Source organism: Leucoraja erinacea, chromosome 24 (assembly GCF_028641065.1).
Source record: "Leucoraja erinacea ecotype New England chromosome 24, Leri_hhj_1, whole genome shotgun sequence".
Classification (NCBI taxonomy): Eukaryota; Metazoa; Chordata; class Chondrichthyes; order Rajiformes; family Rajidae; genus Leucoraja; species Leucoraja erinaceus.
Window position 1 is genome coordinate 18,874,677 of NC_073400.1, and position 25,824 is coordinate 18,900,500.

The following is a 25,824-nucleotide window of genomic DNA, read 5'->3' on the forward strand; positions in this document are numbered from 1 at the left end:
TGATTAACTACGAAGTAATCTAAATAAGTTAGTGTGCAGAGAAAATTTATGAGGATGTTGCCAGGACTCAAAGGCCTGAGCTCTAGGAAGATTATGGGCTGGTTAGCACTTTATTCCTTGCAGAGCAGGAAGCTGAGGGATGAGATTATAGACCTGTACAAAATCATATTCAGGGAATATGTAGGATGAATGCATAGAGTGCTTTACCCAGAGTATGAGAATTAAGAATTAGAGGACACAGGTTTAAGGTGAGATGAAAAAGATTTAATAGGAACCTAAGGGTGTATGGAACAAGCCATCAGAGAAGATAGTTTACACAGGTACTATCATACCGTTTAAGAGACGTTTGGACAGGTACATGGATAGGAAAAAATATAGGGGGATATGGGCCAAGCGCGGTAGATGAGGCACATTGGTCGGTGTTGACAAGTTGGGCTGTATGGCCTGTTTCCATGCTCTATGACTATGCAAGATACCATTGCAACGTTTAAGAAACATTTGGACAGGTACATGGAAAGGACAGGTATGGGTGCTGTCTGTACGGAATTTGTATGTTCTACCTGTGACCTCATGGGTTTCATGAGTTATGGGAGTAGAATTAGGCCATCTGGCCCATCAAGTCTACTTAGTTTAGTTGAGAGATACTGTGTGGAAACAGGCACTTCGGCTCACTGAGTCTGCACTGGCCAGTGATCCCCGAACATTAACACTATCCTACACACACTAGGGACAATTTGCACTTGTGTCAAGCCAATTTACCTACATACCTGTACGTCTGGCGTGTGGGAGGAAACCGAAGATCTTGGAGAAAACCATTGAGGTCACGGGGAGAACGTACAAACTCCGTACAGACAGCACCAGTAGACGGGATCATACCCGGGTCTCCAGTGCTGCAAGCGCTGTAAGGCAGTAACTCTACTGCTGCGTCACCGTGCCGCCCTCTGCCGTACTCCCCCTACACCTTCTACTCTGGGTGGTGGAGATATGGAACGAGCTGCCAAAGGAAGTAGTTGAGGCAGGTACTATAACAACATTTGAAAGGCACTTGACCAGGTTTTTATAAAACATTTACCTATTAAATGATCAGCGAGATTGATGGGATGGGAAGACATGACGGTTCTAAATCCCACCAGATCGGACGGAACAAGTGTAGACTGGCAGATATAAGACGTGACAGATCTGGCAAATCCTTCCTCCTCATCGAAGAACTCGTCCAGGGTTACATTGTCCACACAGGAGGCCAGTTTTCTTCCCTTAAATAAAACAGCAGCAGTGTTGAGCGGGTGTCAGGGGAGTTTCTTGGACAGAAAGCGTGCAGAAGCCGAGTGGATCTGCTCCCTACCTGGTTCCCACACAGGCCGATGTTGAAGTGATGAAAGAAGCGGACGCCTTTCGGAGTAAACCGGGGCTCACTTGTAACACTGGTGAGGTTGCTGAGACGACTGAAGTCGTACTCCCAAGACTTCTGCCCTTCTCGATACACGAATCTGCAGTCATTGTAACACAGGCTGTGGTTCTAAGGAAGGAAGATATGCAAGGCTTCATCAAGGAGACAATACATCCAAAAAATACACCGAGTGCTGGAGTACCTCAGCGGGTCAGGCAGCATCTCTGGAAGACATGGATAGATGACATTTCGGGTCGGACTCTTCTTCAGACCATTTGATGGCCAAGTGTTTATAAAGATATACGTGTCTCATATGGGCCAAAAACACAGACACATTTAGTTTAGGTTAGTTTAGAGATCAATGTGAAACAGGCCCATCGACCCACCAAGTCCATGCCAATCAGCAATCACCCATACATTAGTTCTATCCTGTTTGCAAGTTCTCCCTGGGACTGTATGGTTTTCCCCCACATCCCAAAGACGTGCGAGGTTGTAGGTTAATTGGCCTCTGTATATCGCCCTAGTGTGTAGGGAGTGGATGAGAAATTGGGATAAAAAAGTGGGATAAACATAGGGAATTAAGTGGGATACCACTGAACAAAACTAAACTTTTTAAAACTGAGGATGACATAACCAGCACTCCTAATTTATCCCAAATTATCCTCACAGCCCTGTGACCTGCCAATTCCTGGGGGTTGATTCTTCTGAACTTATAGAATGTCTAAATTCCTGAAAATGCAATACCTATACAATTGGAGAAGGTTAAGAAGGAACTGCAGATGCTGGAAAATCGAACGTAGATGAAAATGCTGGAGAAACTCAGCGGGTGAGACAGCATCTATGGAGCGAAGGAAATAGACAACGTTTCGGGTCAAAACCCTTCTTCAGTCTGACTATTTTCATTGCCTATTTCCTTCGCTCCATAGATGCTGCCTCACCCGCTGAGTTTCTCCAGCAGTTTTGTCTACCCCCAGTACAGTTGGATTTTTATTTTAGCACTTATTGCATAAAGTATCACACAAATTAAATCTCTTAACTAATATTATTAAGTGCTGAACATGTTTAAAACTCACTATTTAAATGAAATTCCGGACAACAATGCTAATTCTAATTTATTATAGTTGGCAACTGTGTGTTTATTTCTCTACACCACTTTCATTTTGTATTCTTCTCAATCCCCAGTGAACTCATACAATGAACTCACTTACCAGTGAACTCACTCACAAGGAACAGGCCCTTCAGCCCACAATGTCCGTGCCATACATGATGCAAAGTTAATCTCCTCTGCCTGCATCCATATCCCTCCATTCCCTGCCAATCTCAAAGCCTGTTAAAAGCCGCTGTTGTATCTGCTTTCACCACCACCCCTGGCACTGCGTTCCAGTCGCCTATCACCCTCTTTGTAAAAAACTTGCCCACATATCTCCTTTAAACTTTTCCCCCCGAACTTAAATCTATGCCCTCTAGTTTTAATGGCTGTGGAGGCCAAATCATTGGGTATTTTTAAAGTGGGGATTGACGGAATCTTGATTAGTAAGGGTGTCAAAGGTTATGGGGAGAAGGCAGGAGACTGAAGATAAGAGGGAAAGATAAATCAGCTATGATTGAATGGCAACTTAGAATCAATGGGCTGAATGGCCTAATTCAGCTCCAATGACATCAACTAATGAACCTGAAACAGGCCCTTCAGTTCACACCAACCAGCGATCATCCACTTACATTAGTGCTGTGTCATCCCACTTTCTCATCCACTCTCTACACACCAGGGATACATTTACGTACATTTCATCAAAAGCAAGAGTTGTAAATCTTTACCAAATTACTTTGGGTGCCAGGGCCACAGGGGACACAGGACTCCTTCCCCACGTAGTGATGAGGTTTGAGGTGTGTGTTCGGTGGGCATGCCTGGCATTTGCTGATCTCCTTGTTGACATACTGTCCTGAAGCACAGGTCACGCAGAGAGATCCCGAGGAGGTTGACTCCAAGGCACAAGGTCCACAGTGCGACGCCACACCCCCCACCACATTGCTCACGTTGATGGAGTAGATCTTGGCCACATCCGATGAATACTTCTGGCTCTGAAATATTTAAAACCACAATAAATAAACATCAGTGGCATTTTATAAAAACAGAGCAAAAGAAATTGAAAATAACGAATGAATTTATATAACTTATTTTTCTTATACTGTAAGTTCATACGTTCTAGGAGCAGAATAAGGCCATTTGGCCCATCAAGTCTACTTCACCATTCAATCATGGCTGATCTATATTTCCCTCTCAACCCCATTCTCCCTCCCTTCTCCCCATAACCCGACACCTCTTTTTAAATACTGTCTACAGCCAATTAAATCACTGTTTAAGATAAGGAAACACTACAGCCATAGAATTTAGCTAAAAATATGAAAACAAAGAGAAAAAGCAAAGAAGAAATTGATGTGGACTGAAGAGGAAGTTGTAAGAACTCCAATTTTCTTACTGCTGGTAAGAACTCACTAAAGTCCCAAAGTACATCACCAAAATACCCAATCTGAAAAAGGGACCCGACCCAAAACATCAACTACCCATGTTCACCAGGGATGCTGCCTGACCTGCTGAGTAACTCCAGCATTGAGTCATAGAGCGTGGAAACAGGCCCTACACAGCCCAACTTGTCCATACCGACCAATGTGCCCCATCTGCCCATGCTTGGCCCATATCCCTCTACACCTATCCTATCCATGTACTTGTCCAAACGTCTCCTAAACATTATGATAGTGCTTGCGTTAACTACCTCCTCCTGCAGCTTGTTCCATGCACGCACCACCCTTTGCTATAAAAAACCCTCAGGTTCCTATTAAATCTTTCCCCCCTCCCCTCATATTGTCGTTTTCCCTACTCCGGGCAAAAGTCTTGTGTCTAGCACTTTGTGCCTTTTTTCCACAGGTACTGGCAAAAATAAATGATTAGCTCTGGTGCTGGGCTGGTATCGAGAGAGCTGGTCTTTGATCTGGAGATGAGTTTACATTCCATTTTGGCCCAACCTGCGAGCAGATAAGAAGTATAAGCGTATACCTCTTCAAACGACGCACTGCGTTGGAATGTCCAGACAAAGGCGAGAGGCGAGCTTCTTTCAATAACGTACGTGTACGACTGTTTCTCCCCTCGAGCCGCTCCAGATTTCCACTGACCGTGTAATTTCTGTTGTGAGCCCCTGGAATATTCACAGAGTAAGTCAGGGTTTATGACAAAACATGTGGCCAAAAAAAACCTGCCTTATGTTAGTTTAGAGATGCAGCATGGAAATAGGCCCATCAGCCCACTGAGAACATGCCGACCATTGATCACACTTTCACACTAGTTCAAGTCAAGTGTCAAGAGTGTTTTATTGTCATATGTCCCACATAGAGCAATGAAATTCTTACTTGCTGCAGCACAACAGAATATGTAAACATAGTACATAAACGAGAGGAAAAAAAGTTCAGTGTGTATATACACACACACATACTTCCACCTTATCCCACTTTCTCGTCCACACCAGGAGCAATTTACAGAGGACCAACTAACCTACAAACCCCCGCATGTCTTTGGGATGTGGGAGGAAACCGGAGCAGCCAGAGGAAACCCACGCAGTCACAGGGAGAACGTACAAATTCCCCACGGACAGCACCCAAGGTCAGGATCGAAGCCAGGTCCCTGGCGCTGCGAGGCAGCAGCTCGAGCATGGCTAGCCACTGTAGCATTGCTGGCATTTACCAACTGAGGAAGGTCAAATTCTGACCTTGGGGCTGCACAGTGCCGTAGCCGTAGACCCGTTGCTTTGCAGTGCCAGAGACAACACGTGACTACACGGGGAAGGGTCAGAGGTTCGTGGCCACACATCACTCATGTCTCCACCAGCATGTGACCACACGAGAACAGATTGTGGGTCCATGGCGGCACATCCACGTGTCTCCAACCAGACACGTGACTCCACGGAGACAGGTCGGAGGTGGCACACCACGCGTGTGTCCACCCAGGCCAGCGCGGGAACGGGCGGCGAGAGCTTACCACGCGGAAATGTAGCTCGCAGTCGGCGCTGCACACCGTCTCAAAGATGAAGGTGATGCGAGCGATCTCCGGGTTGTCTTCATTCACGATGGCCGACTGCGGGGGTCTGGGCAGCAAACGCAACACACAGAGAAATGTCAAAGGAGGCACGGTCTCTCCAAAACAAAAAATGAAGTTAACTTTAAAAAATGATTACTGCAATGCTTAAAAACAAACATGGTTGATGGTAACCTGAACATAGAACACAGAACAGTACAGCACAGGAACAGGCCCTTCAGCCCACAATGTCAGTGCCGAACAGATAACCATATAACAATTACAGCACGGAAACAGGCCATCTCGGCCCTACAAGTCCATGCCGAACAAATTTTTTTCCCCTTAGTCCCACCTGCCTGCACTCATACCATAACCCCTCCCCTCCATTCCCTTCTCATCCATATGCCTATCCAATTTATTTTTAAATGATACCAATGAACCTGCCTCCACCACTTCCACTGGAAGCTCATTCCACACCGCTACCACTCTCTGAGTAAAGAAGTTCCCCCTCATATTACCCCTAAACTTCTGTCCCTTAATTCTGAAGTCATGTCCTCTTGTTTGAATCTTCCCTATTCTCAAACATGATGCCAAGTTCTAATAATATCCTCTGTCTGTACATGATCGATATCCCTCCATTCCCAGCATATCCTTGTGCCTATCCAAAAGCCTCCTAAATGCCACTGTCGTATCTGCCTCCTCCACCACCACCTCTGCAGTGCGTTTCAAGCACCCACTAGACTCTCCTACTAGTGGAAGTATCCTCCCCGCATCCACTCATTCTCTCATTAAAAGTATATTTATATATGAGAATGCCAAGTCACCCATCAGTTTGCAGTGGCTCTCAGAGTACTCCCATCTTCTGCACTGAATTCCTAGTATAACATTCTTTCTCACATGCCAATCAGGGGGGGTGGGCACAATAGCGCAGTGATAGTATTGCTGCCTTACAGCACCAGAGACCCAGGTTCGACCCAGACTACGATGCTGTCTGTACAGAGTTTGTACGTTCTCCCTGTGACCATGTGGGTTTTCTCCGGGTGCTCCGGTCTCCTCCCACAGTCCAAAGACGTGCCGGTTTGTAGGTCAATTGGCTTTGGTAAACAATTATAAATTGTCCCTAGTGTGTAGAATAGTGCTATCTAGGGTGATCACTGGTCGGCATGGACTCAGTGGGCCACAGGGCCTGTTTCCGCACTGTATCCCTAAAATTTAGAGTCTAAAGAAGAACAGAATCTAATTCTTGGTGCATTAGGCGCTGTACCTTTAAAATCTAAAATAAAACTTCCACTATAATTCTCCACGCATCCACAAGGGGTAATTCAGAGTAACCATCCAGACCCGCAGCCAGCACATTTGTGGGACGTTACAGTAAACCACAAGGACCCAGGGAAAGCCATGGATCACAGGGAGTACACGCAAACTCCACACAAACAGCACCGTTCTTTGCAGAAACAAACATCAGTCACTGGAGCCATAAACTCCTAGGGGCCACTTCCTTGTGAAGACCATGGACCCCGCACAGAACCTGAAGATCTCGCTTACCTGAATCCGTGAACCGCCATTGACAGCATCAAATAATTATTGTCGGATCCTGCCACTGTGCTGTGCACATGGTCCCCAGCCACCTCCCATCCTGAAACAAAGGGGAGTATTTGAAGTTAAAAAAAAACAAGCACCAATGCTCAGAGCAAATAGTCAATGTACAGGAAAAGGCACTGGATTAACTCAAGCAACATCTCTGGATAGGTAATGTTTCGGGTCAAGACCCTCGCCTTTAAAAATGCCCAAGACATCGGATATTTTTAAAGCAGAGGTTGAAAGGTTCTTGATTTGTAAGGATGTCAAAGGTTACGGGGAGAAGGCAGGAGAATGGGGTTGAGGAAACAAATTAGATCAGCGATGATCAAGCGGCAGAACAGACTCGATGGGCTGAATGGTCTAATTCTGCCCTGAAGTGCTATGAACAGTGAAACAAGATGGCTATTTTTTGCCTGATTCTCGCGGATCAGAGAAAATGGAATAGGTAAGGCAACAAGTCCAGGCAGACCAATGCCAAACTATCTGTCACTTGCATGAATTTCCATTTTGGTATCCCCCCCTTGGGGAATAAATATATATCCTGCATCTACACTTGGTACATTTATGATGCTGTAAAAGCTCATCTCTGCAATCAAGAGGGTTTAATTGTCATAGATACCAAATATGGAACAATGATACTCTTACTTACAGATCTGTAAACACAGTACACATTGATAATATGTTATAAACACAAAAAGTTCAATAAATTAAAAAAATAATAATGTTAGTGCAAAACAAAAGACCAAAGTCCATAGAGCAACCAAGGCAATTTGTAGTTTAGTTGATGTTTGCCATGTTCAAGAGTCTGATGGTTGTTGGGCAGAAGTTGTTCCTGAACCTGTAGGTCTATATGTAGAGAGAGTTGGGGTGGAGGGAGCAAAAATTGGGATGATACACACTGGGGTCATCATGTGCCAAGTATAGAATATGGGACAATGATGAGGAATCGAGAATGGGTGCCAAGGACAGGTAAACATTTTGGAAACGCTTATGTGTTGGTGGATTCAAGTACTAGAGGGGATGGTCATTGCCACAATCAGTCAGTTCCCAGTTAAATTACACAGAAGTCTTAACTGTTAGAGCTACTGGTATTGTAGAAAGTGATGATGATTATAAAGAATTACAGTGGGATCTTGATCAGCTGGGTAAATGGGCCGAGGAATGGCAAATGGAGTTTAATTCAGATAAGCGCAAGCTGTTGCATTTGGGAAGTCAAACAAGGGCAGAACTATCATGGTGAATGATAGTGCCCTGAGGCTGTCGTAGAGCAGATGGTACGAGGAGTACAGCTACATGGTTCCCTGAAGGTGAAATTGCAGGTAGACTCGATGGGGTCAGTGCAGAAAATGGAGCCACTCTATGATGTATGTCACTCAGCCAGATATGTGGGATGGAGTTTTGAACATGACATCAACTTGTGCTTTGCATGTCATTTGACAGCTTTAAGCATATTTCGTTAACATGGTGAATTAGTGCAATATATACAAGGACAACACAGCAGAGGAGCCACACAGGTCAGTACCAAGTTGTTAAACACACGACTAGGCTATTGTTTCAACTATTGCAAAGCCCATTTGACTGTTGAATGGGAAGGTGTATTTATTATTCCATATACCACATTAATTCTGCTTACCGTTCATTCCACCACAGCCTTGTTCCATCCCACTGAAGCAGGAACTGGCCATATTTATAGGCAAGGTGTTCCACCACTTGTATTCAAAACCCTGGATTGGTTCTGTTCCAACAGCACACTTGGTGCAGACTGAAGAGAGATAAATACAGGGGCATTACGTCAACAGCCAAACATATCTGTCAGACACCCTGCCCAGGACTACTCCCTGTATGATCTCCTCCAATCCTACTCACTCTCAAAGAAAGACACTAAGTGCTAGAATAGCACAATGGGTCAGGCAGCATCTCTAGAAGACATGGATAGGCAAAGTTGCGGTTTGGGACCCTACTTCAGACTCGTTCCATATAACTGTCCAAATGTCTTTTTAATGTTGTTATAATTCTTTGCTCAACAACCTCCTCTGGCAGCTCGTTCCATTACCCAACCACCCTCTGTGTGAAAAGGTTGCTGTTCAGGTTCATATTAAATCTTCCCCCTTGCACTTACACCAATATATTCTGGTTCTTGATTCCTCTGCCCAGGGTAAAAGACTCTCTGCTTCACCCTATCTATTCCCTTCATGGTTTTATATACCTCAACTACTTCCTTGTTCCTCAGCAGTATTGCACTGGCAATAAGAACTCCAACTTCAAAGAAGGATAAAGGATGTCTGCTGCATGTCCTGACTAATGTTTATTCATCAACCAACAGTTCATCTGGATTATATGAGTCATGATTATTGTGTCAAATTGTTTGCCACATATCCTGCATTTGTGTCTACCAACCCTGAGCTAAGAAGAGGCATTATCTAAGTTCAAATCTTTCCTCCATCTGAAAGTCCCATCCTGAAATGTTGTCTGTCCATTCCCTCCACAGATGCTGCCTGACCCACTGAGTAGCCAATTCTAAAACTAGAGAGCACAGGTATAAGATGAGAGGGAAGAGAAAATACGAAGGCATCAAGGCAGTTTCCCTTCTTGTCCCAGAAGTGGATTCATTACAATTCATTACAATTGCCCCACTGTTTAAACTCGTTATTCACTGGACTTTATCTTGCGCTAAATGTTATTCCCTTTATCCTGTATCTGTACAGTGTAGATGAATTGATCGCAATCAAGTAGTCTTTGTATTGACTGGATGACAGGCAATAAAAAAAGTTTTTCACTGTACCTCGGTACACGTGACAATAATAAACTAAACTAAATATAAGAGGGATCTCTGGGGCAAAGTTTTTACTCAAATGGTAGTCCATCTCTGGAATGAGCTGCCAGAGGAAGCACGATGATAGGATACGATAGAACTTTATTTATCCCAGGAGGGAAATTGATCTACCAAAAATCATAAAACACAAGATGCATGTAACATCAAAATAAAGTGACGAGTGGAAAGGATTGGGGATGTGCAAACGATGTGTTACGGTGAGCAGCCTTCACGAACCTCTGCAGTTTCTACGGTTATTAATCCTTTGCTCAGTCGTTCTATTTCACAACATTTCCACAGCTGCTGACAGCAGGACTGGAACTACCAGTTTCTAAAGCCTGTTCTGCATAACTATATCTGCAGGGTAATTTGCAACTTAAAATGGAGCTCATAAAATTTGCCTGAGCAACCATTCTCTTTTATCTGTCCCTGAAAATTAAAACAATGCCGTATTCTATTTAACTCCAACAAAATGGCTTATACTCCTGTGGAAACAAGGAACTGCAGATGCTGGTTTACAAAGAAACGCACAAAGTGCTGTAGTAACTCAGCGGGTCAGGCAACATGTCTGGAGAACATGGATAGGTGCCGTTTCAGATTGGGAACCTTCCTCAGGCTGTTATGGTCGGCTCATATTTCTCTCCTGTCACAGATCACACAAGAAAGAATAAAAGTAAATTGACTTTCTCGTGATCCACGTACAGGGCTTTTTTGTTTGTGGACAGAAAGGTGCTGGCGCACTTATCAATGACAATTTAATCTACATTTATCAATAATTATTTTACCATCAATATCCTCCCCTCTTCGTGTCGATTTTCTGACCAATCAACTTCCAATTTACTAAACTAATAACTATAAAGTATGACATCAACACACGTTATCAAGTAAATATATTATTTAATAATATACACTAATAATGTTTCAGAGACTTTTGTGTCACGAACTGCCACAAAAAAGCTCTGACTACGTACATCCAATACATGCTAACTCTAAGGTGATTGGTAAATAGGTACAACTGATAAAAATAAAAAATATTTTCAGACTTGAACAGTTTGAATGTAAGACTTGTCAAAAAAGTATTTTGCATGGTGGAAGCAAAATGTATTTGAAAGGAAAATAACATTGCTGAAGAAAGAGGCTAACTTGTCAAATACTAGCAGAGGTTTGACACAAAAAGCTGGAGTAACTCAGTGGGCCAGGCAGATTCTCTGGAGAGAAGGAATGGGTGACGATTTGGGTTGAGACCTCTCGACCCGAAACGTCACCCATTCCTTCTCTCCAGAGAATCTGCCTGGCCCACTGAGTTACTCCAGCTTTTTGTGTCTGTTTTCGGTTTAAGCCAGCATCTGCAATTCCTTCTTACACACCAGCAGAGGTTCACTGGGCCTATCATACTGTGGCAATGATAAGAATGAAACTGTAGCCTCAGGTCGATAAAGTAAATGCAAATAGTTTAATCAATCGATCATAACTGCAAGCATAATTTAGCATGGGTGCAATGCAAACATCGCCAAATTCTGACAAGTCTAACATCACATCTAACATCATCTTTGAATAATGGCCTCGAAAATGGTGGCCATTGTGTAATAAATGCAAAATGAATTTCACTGTGCAGTTGCATATCTATATAATTAAAAGTCTCATCCAGACCATTTCCTGTCTGCACTGTATATTGATTACGCTACCGTATATCGCCATGATTTTTGGCCATCTTACTCACGTCCTCCTCCGCTGAGCAGGCCCCGAGGATTTTTCCCATCGATGGAAAGTAAAAAAGTTATGAATGTTTAAAAAACCTTGAGATCCTCTCGCATGTCAATCACCGAGATGAAGGTAACGCCCCTTCCGGGGTGGGTGGGGTGCGGGGCAGGATTATAAAACCCCGGATGCCTGAACATGACTCAGTCACTGTAAGATCGTGAGGGAGAGGCCATGACTCTCATTCTAGGCTGTGACTCAACTGAACTGTGAGTCTACAAAGTACTTGCAATAAATGATTTGTTAACCCTAATGAAAATGAAATGAATCGTTTGGCCTGCCTTGTACTTGAAACTACAATGGAAATGAAATGAAAATGCAATGAGCTGTCTGGCCTGCCCTGTGCTTGAAAATGCAATGGCAATGGAAATGAAATGAAAATGCAATGAGCTGTTTGGCTTGGCCTGCCCTGTGCTTGAAACTGCAATGACAATGGAAATGAAATGAAAATGCAATGAGCTGTTTGGCTTGGCCTGCCCTGTGCTTGAAACTGCAATGGCAATGGAAATTAAAATGCAATCAGCTGTTTTGGCCTGCCCTGTGCCTGAAACTGCAATGGCAAGGGGAAAGAAATGAAAATGCAATCAGCTGTTTGGCTTGGCCTGCCCTGTGCTCGAAACTGCAATGGCAATGGAAATGAAACAAAAATGCAATCAACTGTTTGGCCTGCCCTGTGCTTGAAACTGCAATGGCAATGGAAGTGAAATGAAAATGCAATCAACTGTTTGGCTTGGCCTGCCCTGTGCTTGAAACTGCAATAGCAATGGAAGTGAAATGAAAATGCAATCTGCTATTTGGTCTGCCCTGTTGTTGAAACTGTAATGGCAATGGAAATGAAAATGCAACGAGTTGTTAAGCTTGGCCTGCCCTGTGCTTGAAACTGCAATGGCAATGGAAATGAAATGAAAATGCAATCAGCTGTTTGGCTTGGTCTGCCCGGTGCTTGAAACTGCAATGGCAATGGAAATGAAACAAAAATGCAATCAACTGTTTGGCCTGCCCTGTGCTTGAAACTGCAATGGCAATTGAAGTGAACTGAAAATGCAATGAGCTATTTGGACTGCCCTGTGCTTGAACTGTTGAACTGAATTCATTTGCTCCATGACGGCATTCAAGTCACGTAATTAACCCATTGGATAACAGCAGAAACTTTCAACAGTGATGGAGTTAAACTAGGCCACATCTCTGCCCCAGTCTTTCTTGCCTCCTACATACTTTACAGTGGAGCTCATCCACAGAATACACGGCATATCATAACATGTGGTCAGCATGGACAAGTTGGGCCAAAAGATCTGTTTCCATGCTGTATCATTCTCTGACTCTATTTATTAAAGAGCTCTGTGTTAGCTCTGAAGATTCAAGATCACCAAATCCTCAAAAGACACAAAGTGCCGGAGTAACTCAGTGGTTCAGGCAGCAATGCACAAGAACATTGATAGGTGACCTTTCAAGTTGGGACTCTTCTTTAAACTGATCCTTCAGAAGAAGAAGGATCCCAACCCGAAATGTTGCCTATCCATTCTGAGAATGTAGCATTCTCCAGGGATGCTACCTGACCCGCAGAGTTACTTTTTTTTTTTACTGAAACCCTTTTCCTGCCTCCCTTTTCCTGACATAAGTTTTCTTAAAAATAGCTTTTGAAAAAGGATGGGTGACATTTTGGGTCAGGAGCCTTCTTCAAACTGAAGAGAAGCAAGCCGACCCGCTGAGTTACGCCTGCACTTTGTGTCACTCAGGTAGGTTGCAATGGCTTCAGCTGTCACTGCAGAAGCCACGCAAGCACCTCTCCCAACAATCCTGCAAAATATAGGAATACAGGAAGAGATCTTAGATTAGAGAGATACCGTGTGGAAACAGGCCCTTCGGCCCACCAAGTCCGTGCCAACCAACTATCACCCTTACACTAGTTCTATCCTACACACTGGGGACAATTGTACAGAAGCATGGGAAGGTTTAACTTATAAAGGTACTCATCTTTGGAATGTCAGAGGAAACCGGGGAAAACCCACGCGGTCACAGGGAAAATGTACAAACTCTGTACATAGTCAGGATCGAACCCGAGTCTCTGGTGCTCTGAGGCAGCAGCTCTACTGCTGTGCCACTGTGCTGCCCTTGGGTGAACGGGCAAACCTATTCCATTTTCCTTAGTCTCTTAATCCATTTGCTTACTAAAAGTTTATCAACCACAATTTTGTTTTAAAAACAAGTAACTTATCTTCAATTTCTACATTTTATTTATCTACTGGATGATGATCCATTCCTCCTTGAGGCCCGAATGGCCTGGATGGAATATTTGGATTCTGACCCCTGGCCCAGTTACAAATATGACAAATAACCATTTCAATCCAGGAATCAGATGGTTACCAAGGGGAACCAGAACTACTGAACCAGAACGACTGCACAAGACAGCGTGGGGAATTAATATACAACTGTACCATATGTTGCTCTGAAGAGGTACTTTCCATCTGATAATGTAGCAGAACAATTAACCTGGGGGTGGGTAATAATGTACCTATAGTGTATTGAAGAGGCATAATAATACAATTCCAATCCAAGGAGTACTAAAAGAATGACCAAAATAGAGCCATAGAGACATATAGCACATAAACAAGCCCATCAGCCCAACTCATCCATACAAACCATGATGCCTCATCCAAGCTGGTCCCATTTTCCCACATTTGGCCCTTACCCCTCTGAACCTTTTCAACCTATGTTCCTGTCCAAATGTCTTTTAAATGTTGTTATTGGAATTGCCTCAACTACTTCCTCCAACAGCTCATTCCACATCCCCACTACCCTCTCGGTGTGAAGAGGTTGCCCCTCAGGTTCCTATTAAATCTTTCCCCTCTCACCTTCAACCTATGTCCTCTGGTTCTTAATTCCCCTACCCTGGGTAAAAGACTTGGTGCAATTAAAGTTTGGTTACTGTAGTGAGCTGAGGAAGAGCGGAAAGGAGAGGGTCTAAAGGACAGGAGATTCCTTTGAGATTTTCATAATTGGGCTGCTGAAAATCTACAAGGTTTTTGGGAGGATCAATTCTCCATCATGAAACCCAGTCAAAGACTTTCAAGGAGTATCTCTCCCATAGCCACCAGCAGAAAACAAATCAGTCTGAAGAAGGGTCCCAACCCAAAGCATCAATTATCCATGTTCTCCAGAAATGCTTCCTGACCCGCTGAGTTACTCCAGCACTTTGTGTCTTTTATTTTGTAAACCGGCATCTGAAGTTCCTTGTTTCTACCCCCTTCAGATACTGTTCTGTTAATCATCTTGCTTGTTCAGGTCTTTATTCCAATCTGCTAAAAGAAAGCCAGCTGTCCCACATTCTGTATGTCCCTGAAATGTCATCTTACACATGGTATTTTTCACGCAATCCTAGCTGATACGACAAATTGAGAGAAGAATGAAGTACAATTATTTCACCTTCAGATCCATCTGAGTAAAAGCCAAATGGACAAGGTTGGCAGCCGGTGGTATTGGCTGGGGCAAAGCCTGGGTTACAAGGCTTGCACGGCTTCTTGGCTCCCGAGTCAGGAAGCTTCACTGCTCCCGTCACAACTTCGCTGCACAGCTTGGGCTCAATCCACTTGTACATGATCTGAGTCTGCAAGATAAGTAACATGAGGAAGATGTTAAAAATGCCTTCAGTTGTCGGGGGAAATAAAATAAACAGCATTAACCACCTCAGCTACTTTTCTCCCCCCAGATAGTTGTTAACTTTCAGTAATTTGGAGACGCAAGGTTCTTCAGTCTGAAGAAAGGTCCTGGCCCGAAACGTCGCCAATCCATGTTCTCCAGAGATGCTGCCGGACCCACTGAGTTACCCCAACATTTTGTATATTTTTTCAGTAATTTGGATTTCATTGAACATGGGTCATGATTCTACCCTTAAGTGTTTTCAAGTAACCTTTCCTGGTTGACTCTTTTAATGACAGCATTAGACCACAGAACGTAGATCTATAAAGCACAGAAACAGACCATTCGGCCCACAATGTCCATACAGAACAAGATGCCAGAAGAACCCGGTCTCAGCTGCCTGCACGTGATCCATATCTCTCCATTCCCTGCATATCCATGTGCCCATTTAAAAGCCTCAAACGCCACCATTTTTAATGCCTCCACATTTTTATGATCCCTGGCAGCAGGTTCCAGGCATCCACCACTCTCTGTGTCAAACACTTACCTTGCACATCTCTTTAAACTCTCCAGCTTTTATTTTAAACATTCTTACAATTGTGAAAACGACTCATTGCTGAGAAGGGAACCTAACTTTCCACATTGCCTACTCCTGAAACACTTTCAATCATTATTCCACAGCCCAGGTATAGATCAAACTCCCCATGTCCCATCAGTGACTGTTTAGTTTAGCTTAGTTTATTGTCTCGTGTACCAAGGCCCAGTGAAATGCTTTTTTTTGTGGCGTGCTTTCTAGTCAGTGGAAAGACGAAACATGATTACAATCAACCCCTCCACAGTGGACAGATACAGGATAAAGGAAATAACGTTTAGATCAAGATAAAGTCCAGTAATGTTCGATTAAAGATAGTTCGAGGGTCTCCAATGAGGTAGATGGGAGGCCAGGACTGCTCTCTAGTTGGTGATAGGAGGTTTAGTTGCCTGATGAAAGCTGGGAAGAAACTGTTCCTGAATCTGGAGGTATGTGTTTTCACACTTCTGTACCTCGTTTATAGTTCCATCATCATTATCACTCCCAAATGTCTGTCTGGCCCTTCTGAAAATGTTAATTTCTCTGTACTTTTATGCTGTGGTTCACCCAAACGTTTAGAAAATGTGGTATAAATGTCAGAGTTCCATTCATGCAAGACCTTTACATCAGCCTGATATGAACTAGGCATCTTGTCCAGTGCAGACATCGAGGGCTGAAGGGCCAGTTCTTGTGCTGTTCTGTTCTGTGTTCTATGCTCCAGCAGAGGAACAATTTCCATCCCTGTTGCCCCTTTGAATTTGAATTTCTGCATTGCATTCACCTCCACGACAACCCCGCTTACAGGAGAAAGACGCAGAGCTATCTGGAAAGACCCTGAGTGCCAGAGGTGGATTTCCAGCTGGTATTAATAGCTTCAAGATGGGGTCAGGAGGATTCCATGTCACTGGGCCTCATGACACAGACAGCACTATTTTAAAAGAGAGCTATTTCACAGTGTCCACTTGCATGGATAGTGTAAAAGCAGCTTGTTTTAGGATGGAAATGGTCAATGTCTGTGTGGTGCAGGTCCATGGTAACTGCGTTGTATTGAAATGTATCACATGTTACACTGAGTCAGAACTGCGTTCAGGTGACACATGTTGGCTGCAAATAACCGATGGGGAAATAAAACAGCACGTTTATATTCAGTGTTGTTGAATGTGTATTTACTATAATCGGATCAAGGCTAGAATCCGACATGCAGGTCTGTGGTTGGTTCAGTCGCAGAGACTGAGCTTTTTCTGGGACCTTTAAGAAACAATCCAGATTCTGCCTCTGCGTGACTGGTATCCCTCACTCCCCACTCCCTAACGCCTTTAGCTGATGGACAGGATGACCTTGGAGTATTTCAATTTGGCCATCTGTGGATAATCAGCCTGACATAAACAAGGCTTGGGTCGCAGAATCACAACCAGTACATCAGCTCAGCTTCAGGTGAATGCTGACTTACTCTTGTAGGCTAATTATGTTTCAGTTGTGCTATTATGGTAGTTGTGTTCTGTTCTAATTAGGCAATTTATTATCACACGTATCGAAGGTACAGTGAAATTCTTTATTTGCATATATTTCAGTAAAGTATTTCTTTACACAAGCACAATCTTAGATTAAGTACAAGGTGTGTACGTAGATTAAGTACAAAATTGTAAGCTGGTAACCCAATGCCTTCAGTATCTCAAAACAATAATTGTTCAAAGACTTTTCAAGTTTAGAAGTTGAAGCATATGTGTAAGGACGATAAAATACGAAAAGCTGGAGTAACTCAGCGGGTCAGGCAGCATCTCTGGAGGAAAAGGAATAGGTGACGTTTCGGGTCAAGTCTCTTCATCAGATGCAGATGTCACCTATTCTTTTTCTCCAGAGATGTTGCCCGACCCACTGAGCTGCCTTGGCTTTTTGTCTCTATCTTCGGTTTAATTCAACATCTCCAGTCCCTTCCTGCGCATATGTGTAAGGAGGTTTGCTATAGTCCTTTATTGAACATTCTGCACATTCACTTTAATATAAAACTTGGTGCACTTCAACGTACCTGCCCTTCTGAATCGCATGGCGTGTGTGTGGAGAAATAGTCCTTCTCTGAGCACGGTTGCCGTAGCTTGCAAGTTCCTTGGCCAGGTTCTGATTCAGAAAGACACGACAAGCAATCTAATCTCAGTCCAAACTTGACAAATAAACTCAAACAGAACTACGAGAAAGACAGCAAAGCCCAAGGCATCTCTTTGTCAGCACTTGACAACCGTTAAAGCGAATAAATATTGTCATATGTATAAACCAACATCCTTCACTTCCATCTTTTCATCTCAAATTCCAAAGGGAAAAAAATAATTTCCATGCTATGTTCAATATGTTTGCCTGAAATTGCAATTTTAGCAGAGGCATTGGATAACTCGTGATGAGAGGAGAGATTTAAGCGGGACCTTTGGGGCAACTTTTTCAGTCAGACGATAGTCTGTATCTGGAACAAGCTGCCAGAGGAAGCTATTAAATGGTATACAATTACGACCTCTGAAAGACATATGGACAGAAAGGGTTTAGAGGGCTTTGGGCCAAATGCAGGCAAATTGGGACTTGCCCGGGATGCCAACTTGGGCGGCATGGAAAAGGTGGGCCAAAGGGCCTGTTTCCATGCTGTAGCAGTACTATGAATTGAAGTAGATCAACACACAGGAGAGACAAATATCTGTTCCACTGGATGGTGGTACAAATTCAAGCTACCAAAGTGAATGAATCTATTTCAAACATTAATTCTTCTTTAAGCTACATTCAGTCACAAGATGTGGGTGTAAATGGCAGGGCCAACATTGAATAAACTCCAGACAGACATTACCCATAGGCAAGATCAAACCCTGGTCTCTGGCAATGTAAGGCGGCAACTCTACCGCTGCGCCACAGTGCTGCCCTGTGCTGTCATAAGTCACAAGCTGAGTACAAACTTACCTGAATATTGGTCTTTATGACAGGGTAGACAAGAGGTTGCACCTCTTGGAGAGTAGGTATTCCTTGGGCAGATGTCGCAATGGGAGGAGCCAGACTTTTGATTGAATGTACCAGGTTTACATGGGAAACATTCCGATGTGTAGGCCACCCCTAGACGCAGAGAAACAGGACCAGAGAACAACAAGCGAGTGAGTGGATGGGTTGGCTGGTTTGATGTCAACACCTCCTATTATGTTTGATTTTTTTTTAGAACAGACACAAAGTTCTTGCACAACAGCCACAAAGACTAAAGAAGGGTCCCAACCCGAAATGTCGCCTGCCCGTCCCCTCCACAGATGCTGCCTGACCCGTTGAGTTACTCCAGCACATTGTGTCTTATTTTGTAAGTCAGCGTCTGCAGTTCCTTGTATCTACACAGGTCTACATCAGTTGCGCACAAAATTTGGTCAGTTTAGACTTTAGAGGTACAATGTGGAGACAGGTCCTTCAGCCCACCAAGTCCACAACAACGATACACTAACACAATCCTACACCCTAGTGACAAATTACAATTTACAGAAGCCAATTAACCGACAAACCTAGGCATCTTTGGAGTGCGGGAGGAAACTGGAGCACCCAGACAAAACCCATGTAGTCACAGGGAGAACATACAAATTCCGTACAGACAGCACCCTTTGTCCGGATCGAACCCAGGTCTCCGGCGCTGTAAGGCATCGCTTTGCCACCATGCTACAATTGTTGAGCTACATTTCGCTAGAATTTACTAAGTTGAGCTTGAGAAGGAGCTAACACCAAGCTGGGCTAGAAGTTCATTTTTCGCAGGACAAGTAAGTCCACGATGTTGCCAGGGCTCGAGGGACTTTATTCTTTGGAGTGCAGGAGGCTGAGGGATGATCTTATAGAGGTGTATAAAATATTATAGAGGGAATAGGGTGATTGCACACTTTTACCCAGAGTACCAGAATCAAGAGCCAGAGGGCATAGATTTTAGATGAAAGGGGAAAGATTTAATAGGAACCCGAAGGGCAAATTTCTCACATGGGAGGTGGTGGGTATATGGTACGAGCTGCCGGAAGAGGTAATGAGGCAGGTACTATAACAACATTTAAAAGACATTTGGACAGGTATCTGGATAGGAAATGTTTAGAGCTACATGTGCCAAACATTGGCAAAATCATGAGAGAAATATAGATCGAGTAGATGCATAGTCTCTTACCCAGAGTAGGAGAATGGAGAACCAGAAGACATCGGTTTAAGGTGAGGGGGGAAAGATTTAACAGGAACCTGAGGGGTAACTTTTTTTTTGTTAGAAAAATGTGGTGGGTGTATGGAACGAGCTACCGGAGGAGGTAGATGAGGCAGGTACTATCGCAATGTTTAAGAAACATTTAAACAGGTACATGGATAGGACCGGTTTAGACGGATATGGGCCAAATGCAGGCGGGTGGGACCAGTGCAGATGGGGCATGTTGGTTAGCGTGGGCAAGTTGGGCTGAAGGGCCTATGTCCATGCTTTATGAGTCTATGACTCTATGCCCTACATTTAAAACTGAATAACGTTTGTGTAGAATGAGAATATTTGACCAGTTCTGCGTGAATAGATTTATTGTTGTACACACTACATAACTCTCACTTATCATTTCAAATTTACATTGTTTCATGCATCCCAGTTCAATGGTGATTTCGGGTTGTAGACCCCTTGTCACTCTGACTAGGGCAAGGTTGCAACAGAAAACATTACGCAAGAAATGACTGGCGCTCGAGTGCTGGAAAATGGCATAGGCTGAAACTGCACAGCACGACGACAACAAACTTTCCTCGTGATGGAACAGAAAGTGGCTCTGCGTATGCAGTAGCATTTTCCAAATGCACAAAAACAGCCACTGGTGATAAAACACTGGCTAAAAATAATCCTCTGAATTTCACTGTAATTCTACATGGTCACTGAGAAAGTTTAACATTTGCTGCAGAAAATGCCACATTTCACTATCAAAGCTCATGATTTTTTTTAAAAACCTTCCATGAACAACTGGAGACTAAAACCCTGAAAATGATCTGAATATTTTCCATCATCGTTGATTAATTCTCTCCCAACATAACTTTCAGGTCAAACATAAAACCTGTACATCGTGGTAATCTGTCAAAAGGAATGCGGTGACCCAGTAAATTGCAGAAACTATGTGTACCAAATCCTTTCTGGCAGGCTAAAGATATCATGGGTCCAGACACTTGTGATGAAGGTTTTTGGTGCTGATTTAGGTCAGACTCCCAAATGATAAAGTTCCTTTTCCTGAAAAAAAAGCACCATCTTTGGATTCAAATACAGTACAATGAAAGAAAAGAATGTGTAGGAAGGAACTGCAGAAGCAATGACTGGAGATCAAAATCCTCAATAAACCAACCCAAAATGACAAGATCAGTGGGGATTCCTTAAAAAAAATTAAAGGGTTATGATTCAGATGGATAAGTCTGCACACATAGCAATGCCATTATTGTTCGACTTTGATGCCATTCACAAACAGAGAACCAGCATCTGCAGTTCTTTGTTTCTTCACCAGGATGTCACCTGGGCTTGTGGACTTGACAACCTATAAGTGAGTGGTTCGACAGGCTAGGATTGTTTTCCTTTCGAGCATAGGATGTTGATGAGGGATCTTATTGAGGTGCACAAGATCTTGCGGGGCATGGATAAAGTGGATGCTCAGTCTTATTCCCAGAGTAGAGGATTCTAAAACTAGAGGGCACAGGATTAAGATGAGAGGGGAGAGATTTAAGAGGGGCATCAGGAGCAGCTTTTTCATTCAGAGGGTAGTCTGTATCTTAAACGAGCTGTCAAAGGAAGCTATGGAAGTGGATATAATTACGACTTTCCAAATGTCTTTTAAATTTGGACAGATATGGATACAAAGGATTCAGAGAGGGCAATGGTCCAAATGCAGGTATAAGGGACTTGCCCAATTTGGTTGGCATGGTATGAGGAGGCTGTTTCCATGCTAAACTGCTCTACGACTGTGTCCATAAAAACAATCCAGGAGATTAAGTAGACAGAATACTCAGCCAGAAGCAGTATTTTACAAGTCAGATGATTCCCTCTTGCTCTGCATTGAGCCGCCTCTCCTCCACTCACCTTACATTGGAAACATCTCAGTGATTCACACAGCACCCGGTCTTAAGTTCATAAGTTCCTGGAGCAGAATTAGGCCATTCGGCCCATCGTCTACCCTGCCATTCAATCATGGCTGATCTATTTTTCCCTCTCAACCCCATTCTCCTGGCTTCACCCCATAACCCATGGCACCCTTACTAATCAAGAATCAGTCAATCTCCATCAATATTCATTAACTTGGCCTCCACAACTGTATGTGGCAATGAATTCCACAGATTCACCAGCCTCTGACTAACGATACTCCTTCTCATCTCCTTTTTAAATGTATGTCCTTTTATTCTGGGACAATGGCTTCTGGTCTGAGACTCTCCCAGTAGTGGAAACATCCTCTCCACATGCATTCTATGCAGACCTTTCTCTAGTCGGTAATTTTCAATTATGTGCCCCCCACCCCTCATCCTTCTAAAGCATTGACAATATCTGTACCACTTAATTTATTTTATTTTAAGAGATAATGAATCAGTCTGGTGTACCTGTGATCAGAATGTTTCTGATGAGAACTGGCTTTGGTTGCTTCATGCCCAGCGAAAACCTTGTTGTTTGCCAGTACAGGACATTGTTACCCCGATTCAATTTGGCCTTTTAAGAAAAGGACAGCACATTGCAAAATCTGAAATATATAGCAGTTATACCACCCGGTAGAGATAAACAGTAAAACAGGTGCAAGTAAGATGATAATACCATTGCTCATATGACTGAGGAATATGGAAGAAGATTTTTAATGATTTGCAAACACCATAGCGGGCAGATTTTTGTTTCCATGGGCATTAGCTGATTAGTAAAAACAATTCTGTACCTTGAGGCAAGTTAAAAATCTACAGCAGAGAATCAGTTGGATTGCAAGTGTAGCAGGGTGAAGTGATTGCAAATGTTTAAGAGGCATCTGGGTCCAAGATCAATCTGATTGAGAACCAAAGTGAAGAAGACATTCTCTGGAGTCATACCGCATGGAAACATGCCCCTTGGCCACTGACTCCAGTCGAATATCAGGCACTTACCACCCTCTGTGTAAAAAACCTGCCCCTTACATCTACTTTAAACTTTGCCCCTCTCAATTTAAACCTTGATGGTTCGATGGTATTTGTGCAACTGCACAGTGAAATTCTGTTTGCATATTTACACATGCAGACGCCTCCATGTTTCAGCGCCATTTCCAAAGTACAAAGTCCGGTCCACCTGCATGGTCTGGAGCAGTTCCCGATCTAGGTAACCCCAAGTTCCTGCAGTGCCTTTGTCTCGTATCCGTGGTTCCATGGCACCTCTGGAAAGCCTATCCCTCGTTTAAGTTGAGGACATGGGTTCAAGCTGAGAGGGGCAAAAACTCTACCCTGTGCCCCACCGAGTCTCACACCAACTTCTCCCCTCCCCATCTCCTTCTACCTACATTCCTTCCTCTGGCTTCACAATTCTCAACTCTTTTATCCTTATCTCACAACTTATGTATTTTTAATTCTGCCCTGGGAAAATGTTCTGACTGTCTACCCTGCCCACGCCTATCATCATTTTATATACGTCTCCCCTCAGCATCTGACATTCCAGAGAATACAGTCCAAGTCTATTCAACCTCTCATAGGTAAAACCCATGGTGAAATTCAGGTCGCATTCTGGTAATCCTATTGGCTGCATGGTCTAAGCCCCTGTGATTTACCAATTCTAAGTGAGGACAAATTCATTTCGGAAGCACTTCATTGTTTTTCCAAGGAGCCTGGTGGTTCGATGACTGCCATCAAACTCCATTTTAGCTCAGAGGCCTGTTCCAACCCTTGCATCACACCCATGAACTTTAAAACTTGTAAAATGAAGAAAGAAAATAGGATAATGAAAAGAGTGTGCCTAATGAGCAAATGACCCTGTGGTGATTACAATATTGTCTGCCTTGTCAAGTCATAATGACATTTGCTGTTAGTTAAGAATGCCTGGCATTCAAGTTAAGTCATTTAATACTCATTGAGGTCAGTAATTTCTCCCCACTGGATACCAAACTTCCTCAGAACAACAATAGGTTGAACATAAACTGACAATCAGCTGCAAATTAAAAGTTTACTAGATTAAAAGTTGGCATGCCAAAGTGATGAGTAAAACCAACACACACAAGAGGAGACATTGTGAAACTTCCTCGTTTAGAGATACAGCGTGAAAATAGGCCCTTCGGCCCATTGTCCAGCGATCGCCCGTGCACACTACTTCTGTCCCACGCACTAGGGACAGTGCCAATTAACTTACAAACCTTTGGAAAATGCGAGGAAACTGGAGCTACCACTGCCAGCGACAAGGGGAGGCAACAGTGTTGCAGCGGGTAGAGCTGCTGCCCCACAGCACCAGAAACCCGGGTTCGATCCTCACCTCGGGTGCTGTCAGTGTGGAGTTTGCATGTTCTACCTGTGGCCGGGTGGGTTTCCTCCAGGTGAGTTTACATCAGACTTCAGAGATACAGCATGGAAACAGGCCCTTGGTCTCACCGACAAAAAGAAAATTGCGGAGAACTTTGCACCACCAAGTTGAAAAGGGGGTTCAGCAAACACGAGCTGGTGAGATGCTCAACCAACGGGATTTCCCAGTGTTTAGAAAGAGATCACAATTTTATTGATTCAAGGAGCATTTCTTAGAATTTATAAAGCGTAGAGATTTAAGGGTAGGGATTGAAATATATTTAACATGCGTACCGTTTGACGGTTCCATTGATTTCTTTCAGTTTTCTTCATCCATTTATGCTCATTGTCTACTGATTGACACTGGTCATTCTGAACCTGTGGAGAAATAATTGTTACAGCATGTCAATAAATTGGAAAGAGTCTAGAGGAGATTGTTCCTGGGCTTGTGGGCTTGAGTTACAAGGAGAGTTTGGATAAACTGGGACTTTTTCTTTGGAGAGTAGGAGGCGGAGGGGTGAGTTTATTGAGGTGTACAAGGTCTTGAGGAGCATCGATAATGTGAACGCTCAACAGTCTATTTCCCAAGATAGAGGATTCTAAACCCAGAGGGCATAGGATTAAGGTGAGACGGGAGAGATTTAAGAGGGACCTCTGGGGCCACTTTTTCACTCAGAGGTTAGTTAGTATCAGGAATGAGCTGCGAGAGGAAGCTATATAAGCAGATGCAATTATTAGGTATGTTACAAAACCTACCTGAATCGCCATTGGGAATCTGCCCACAGCCATGTCGGCGATTTTGGCGCTGTTTGGAGGGGGCGGGTTTAAAACGCGATTTTTACTAGGCTGTACTAATCGTAGATGTTCAGCCTAGTAAATCATTAACGAAAAATCGCTGCAAGACCCGGTCGCAAAAGGTATTATTAGTTTTATAGGCCTCGATAATATAGTTCTAATAGTTTAAAATTACTCTCTGATTCCGCAACATCTCGCAGCCCCAGGGTTTTATAAAGCAAACAATTAAAGGTATGTACCTTATTTTTTTCATTAAATGGGGCATATATATAACCCTATATATCAAGTTATCTATAGCGAATAGTTCATTTTGGGCTTTTTATATCCCGCAGTATTTTTCTCGGCATTTGAGGGCACTAATCCAGCGCGCTGTCAACATTCTAAACCAGCGCGTTCCACATGAACCCACTAGAAAGCCGATTTAAATGGGCATTTATTTACAGCAATTGAACACTAAATTCCTTCCATTTGGCCTATAAATTAATGTAAATTAGATATAAAAATCATGTTATATTGTGAATTATTTGTGAATAATCTTTGGACACTTAGGCTATTTAAAAATGTTAATCTTTCCTTAAGAAATGGGCCTTTGATTATCCAAGATCACAGCTTTTTTGTAATGTCCATTGAAAATCAATAGGGAACAAGATGCTAATTTCCGAGTATGAAAATGGCCATAACTTTTTTAATACTTGAGATATGAAAGTGAATTTGGTGTCAAATTAAACTTATTGTTATGCTTTATCTGATGG

General features: G+C 43.3%; 1 protein-coding gene across 1 annotated transcript in view; it reads right to left on the bottom strand.

The window, feature by feature from the left end:
* The window catches only part of LOC129708702 (endosome/lysosome-associated apoptosis and autophagy regulator 1-like), a 47,256-nt gene that overhangs the window by 16,459 nt on the left and 4,973 nt on the right, over nt 1-25,824 (bottom strand). Inside the window, 13 exon segments of the mRNA XM_055654639.1 lie at nt 1,073-1,253; nt 1,343-1,516; nt 3,203-3,466; nt 4,440-4,523; nt 4,525-4,578; nt 5,415-5,520; nt 6,996-7,086; nt 8,665-8,793; nt 15,025-15,205; nt 17,835-17,923; nt 18,743-18,892; nt 22,382-22,487; nt 24,572-24,655. Of these exon segments, the coding sequence (XP_055510614.1) occupies nt 1,073-1,253; nt 1,343-1,516; nt 3,203-3,466; nt 4,440-4,523; nt 4,525-4,578; nt 5,415-5,520; nt 6,996-7,086; nt 8,665-8,793; nt 15,025-15,205; nt 17,835-17,923; nt 18,743-18,892; nt 22,382-22,487; nt 24,572-24,655 (1,693 nt within the window).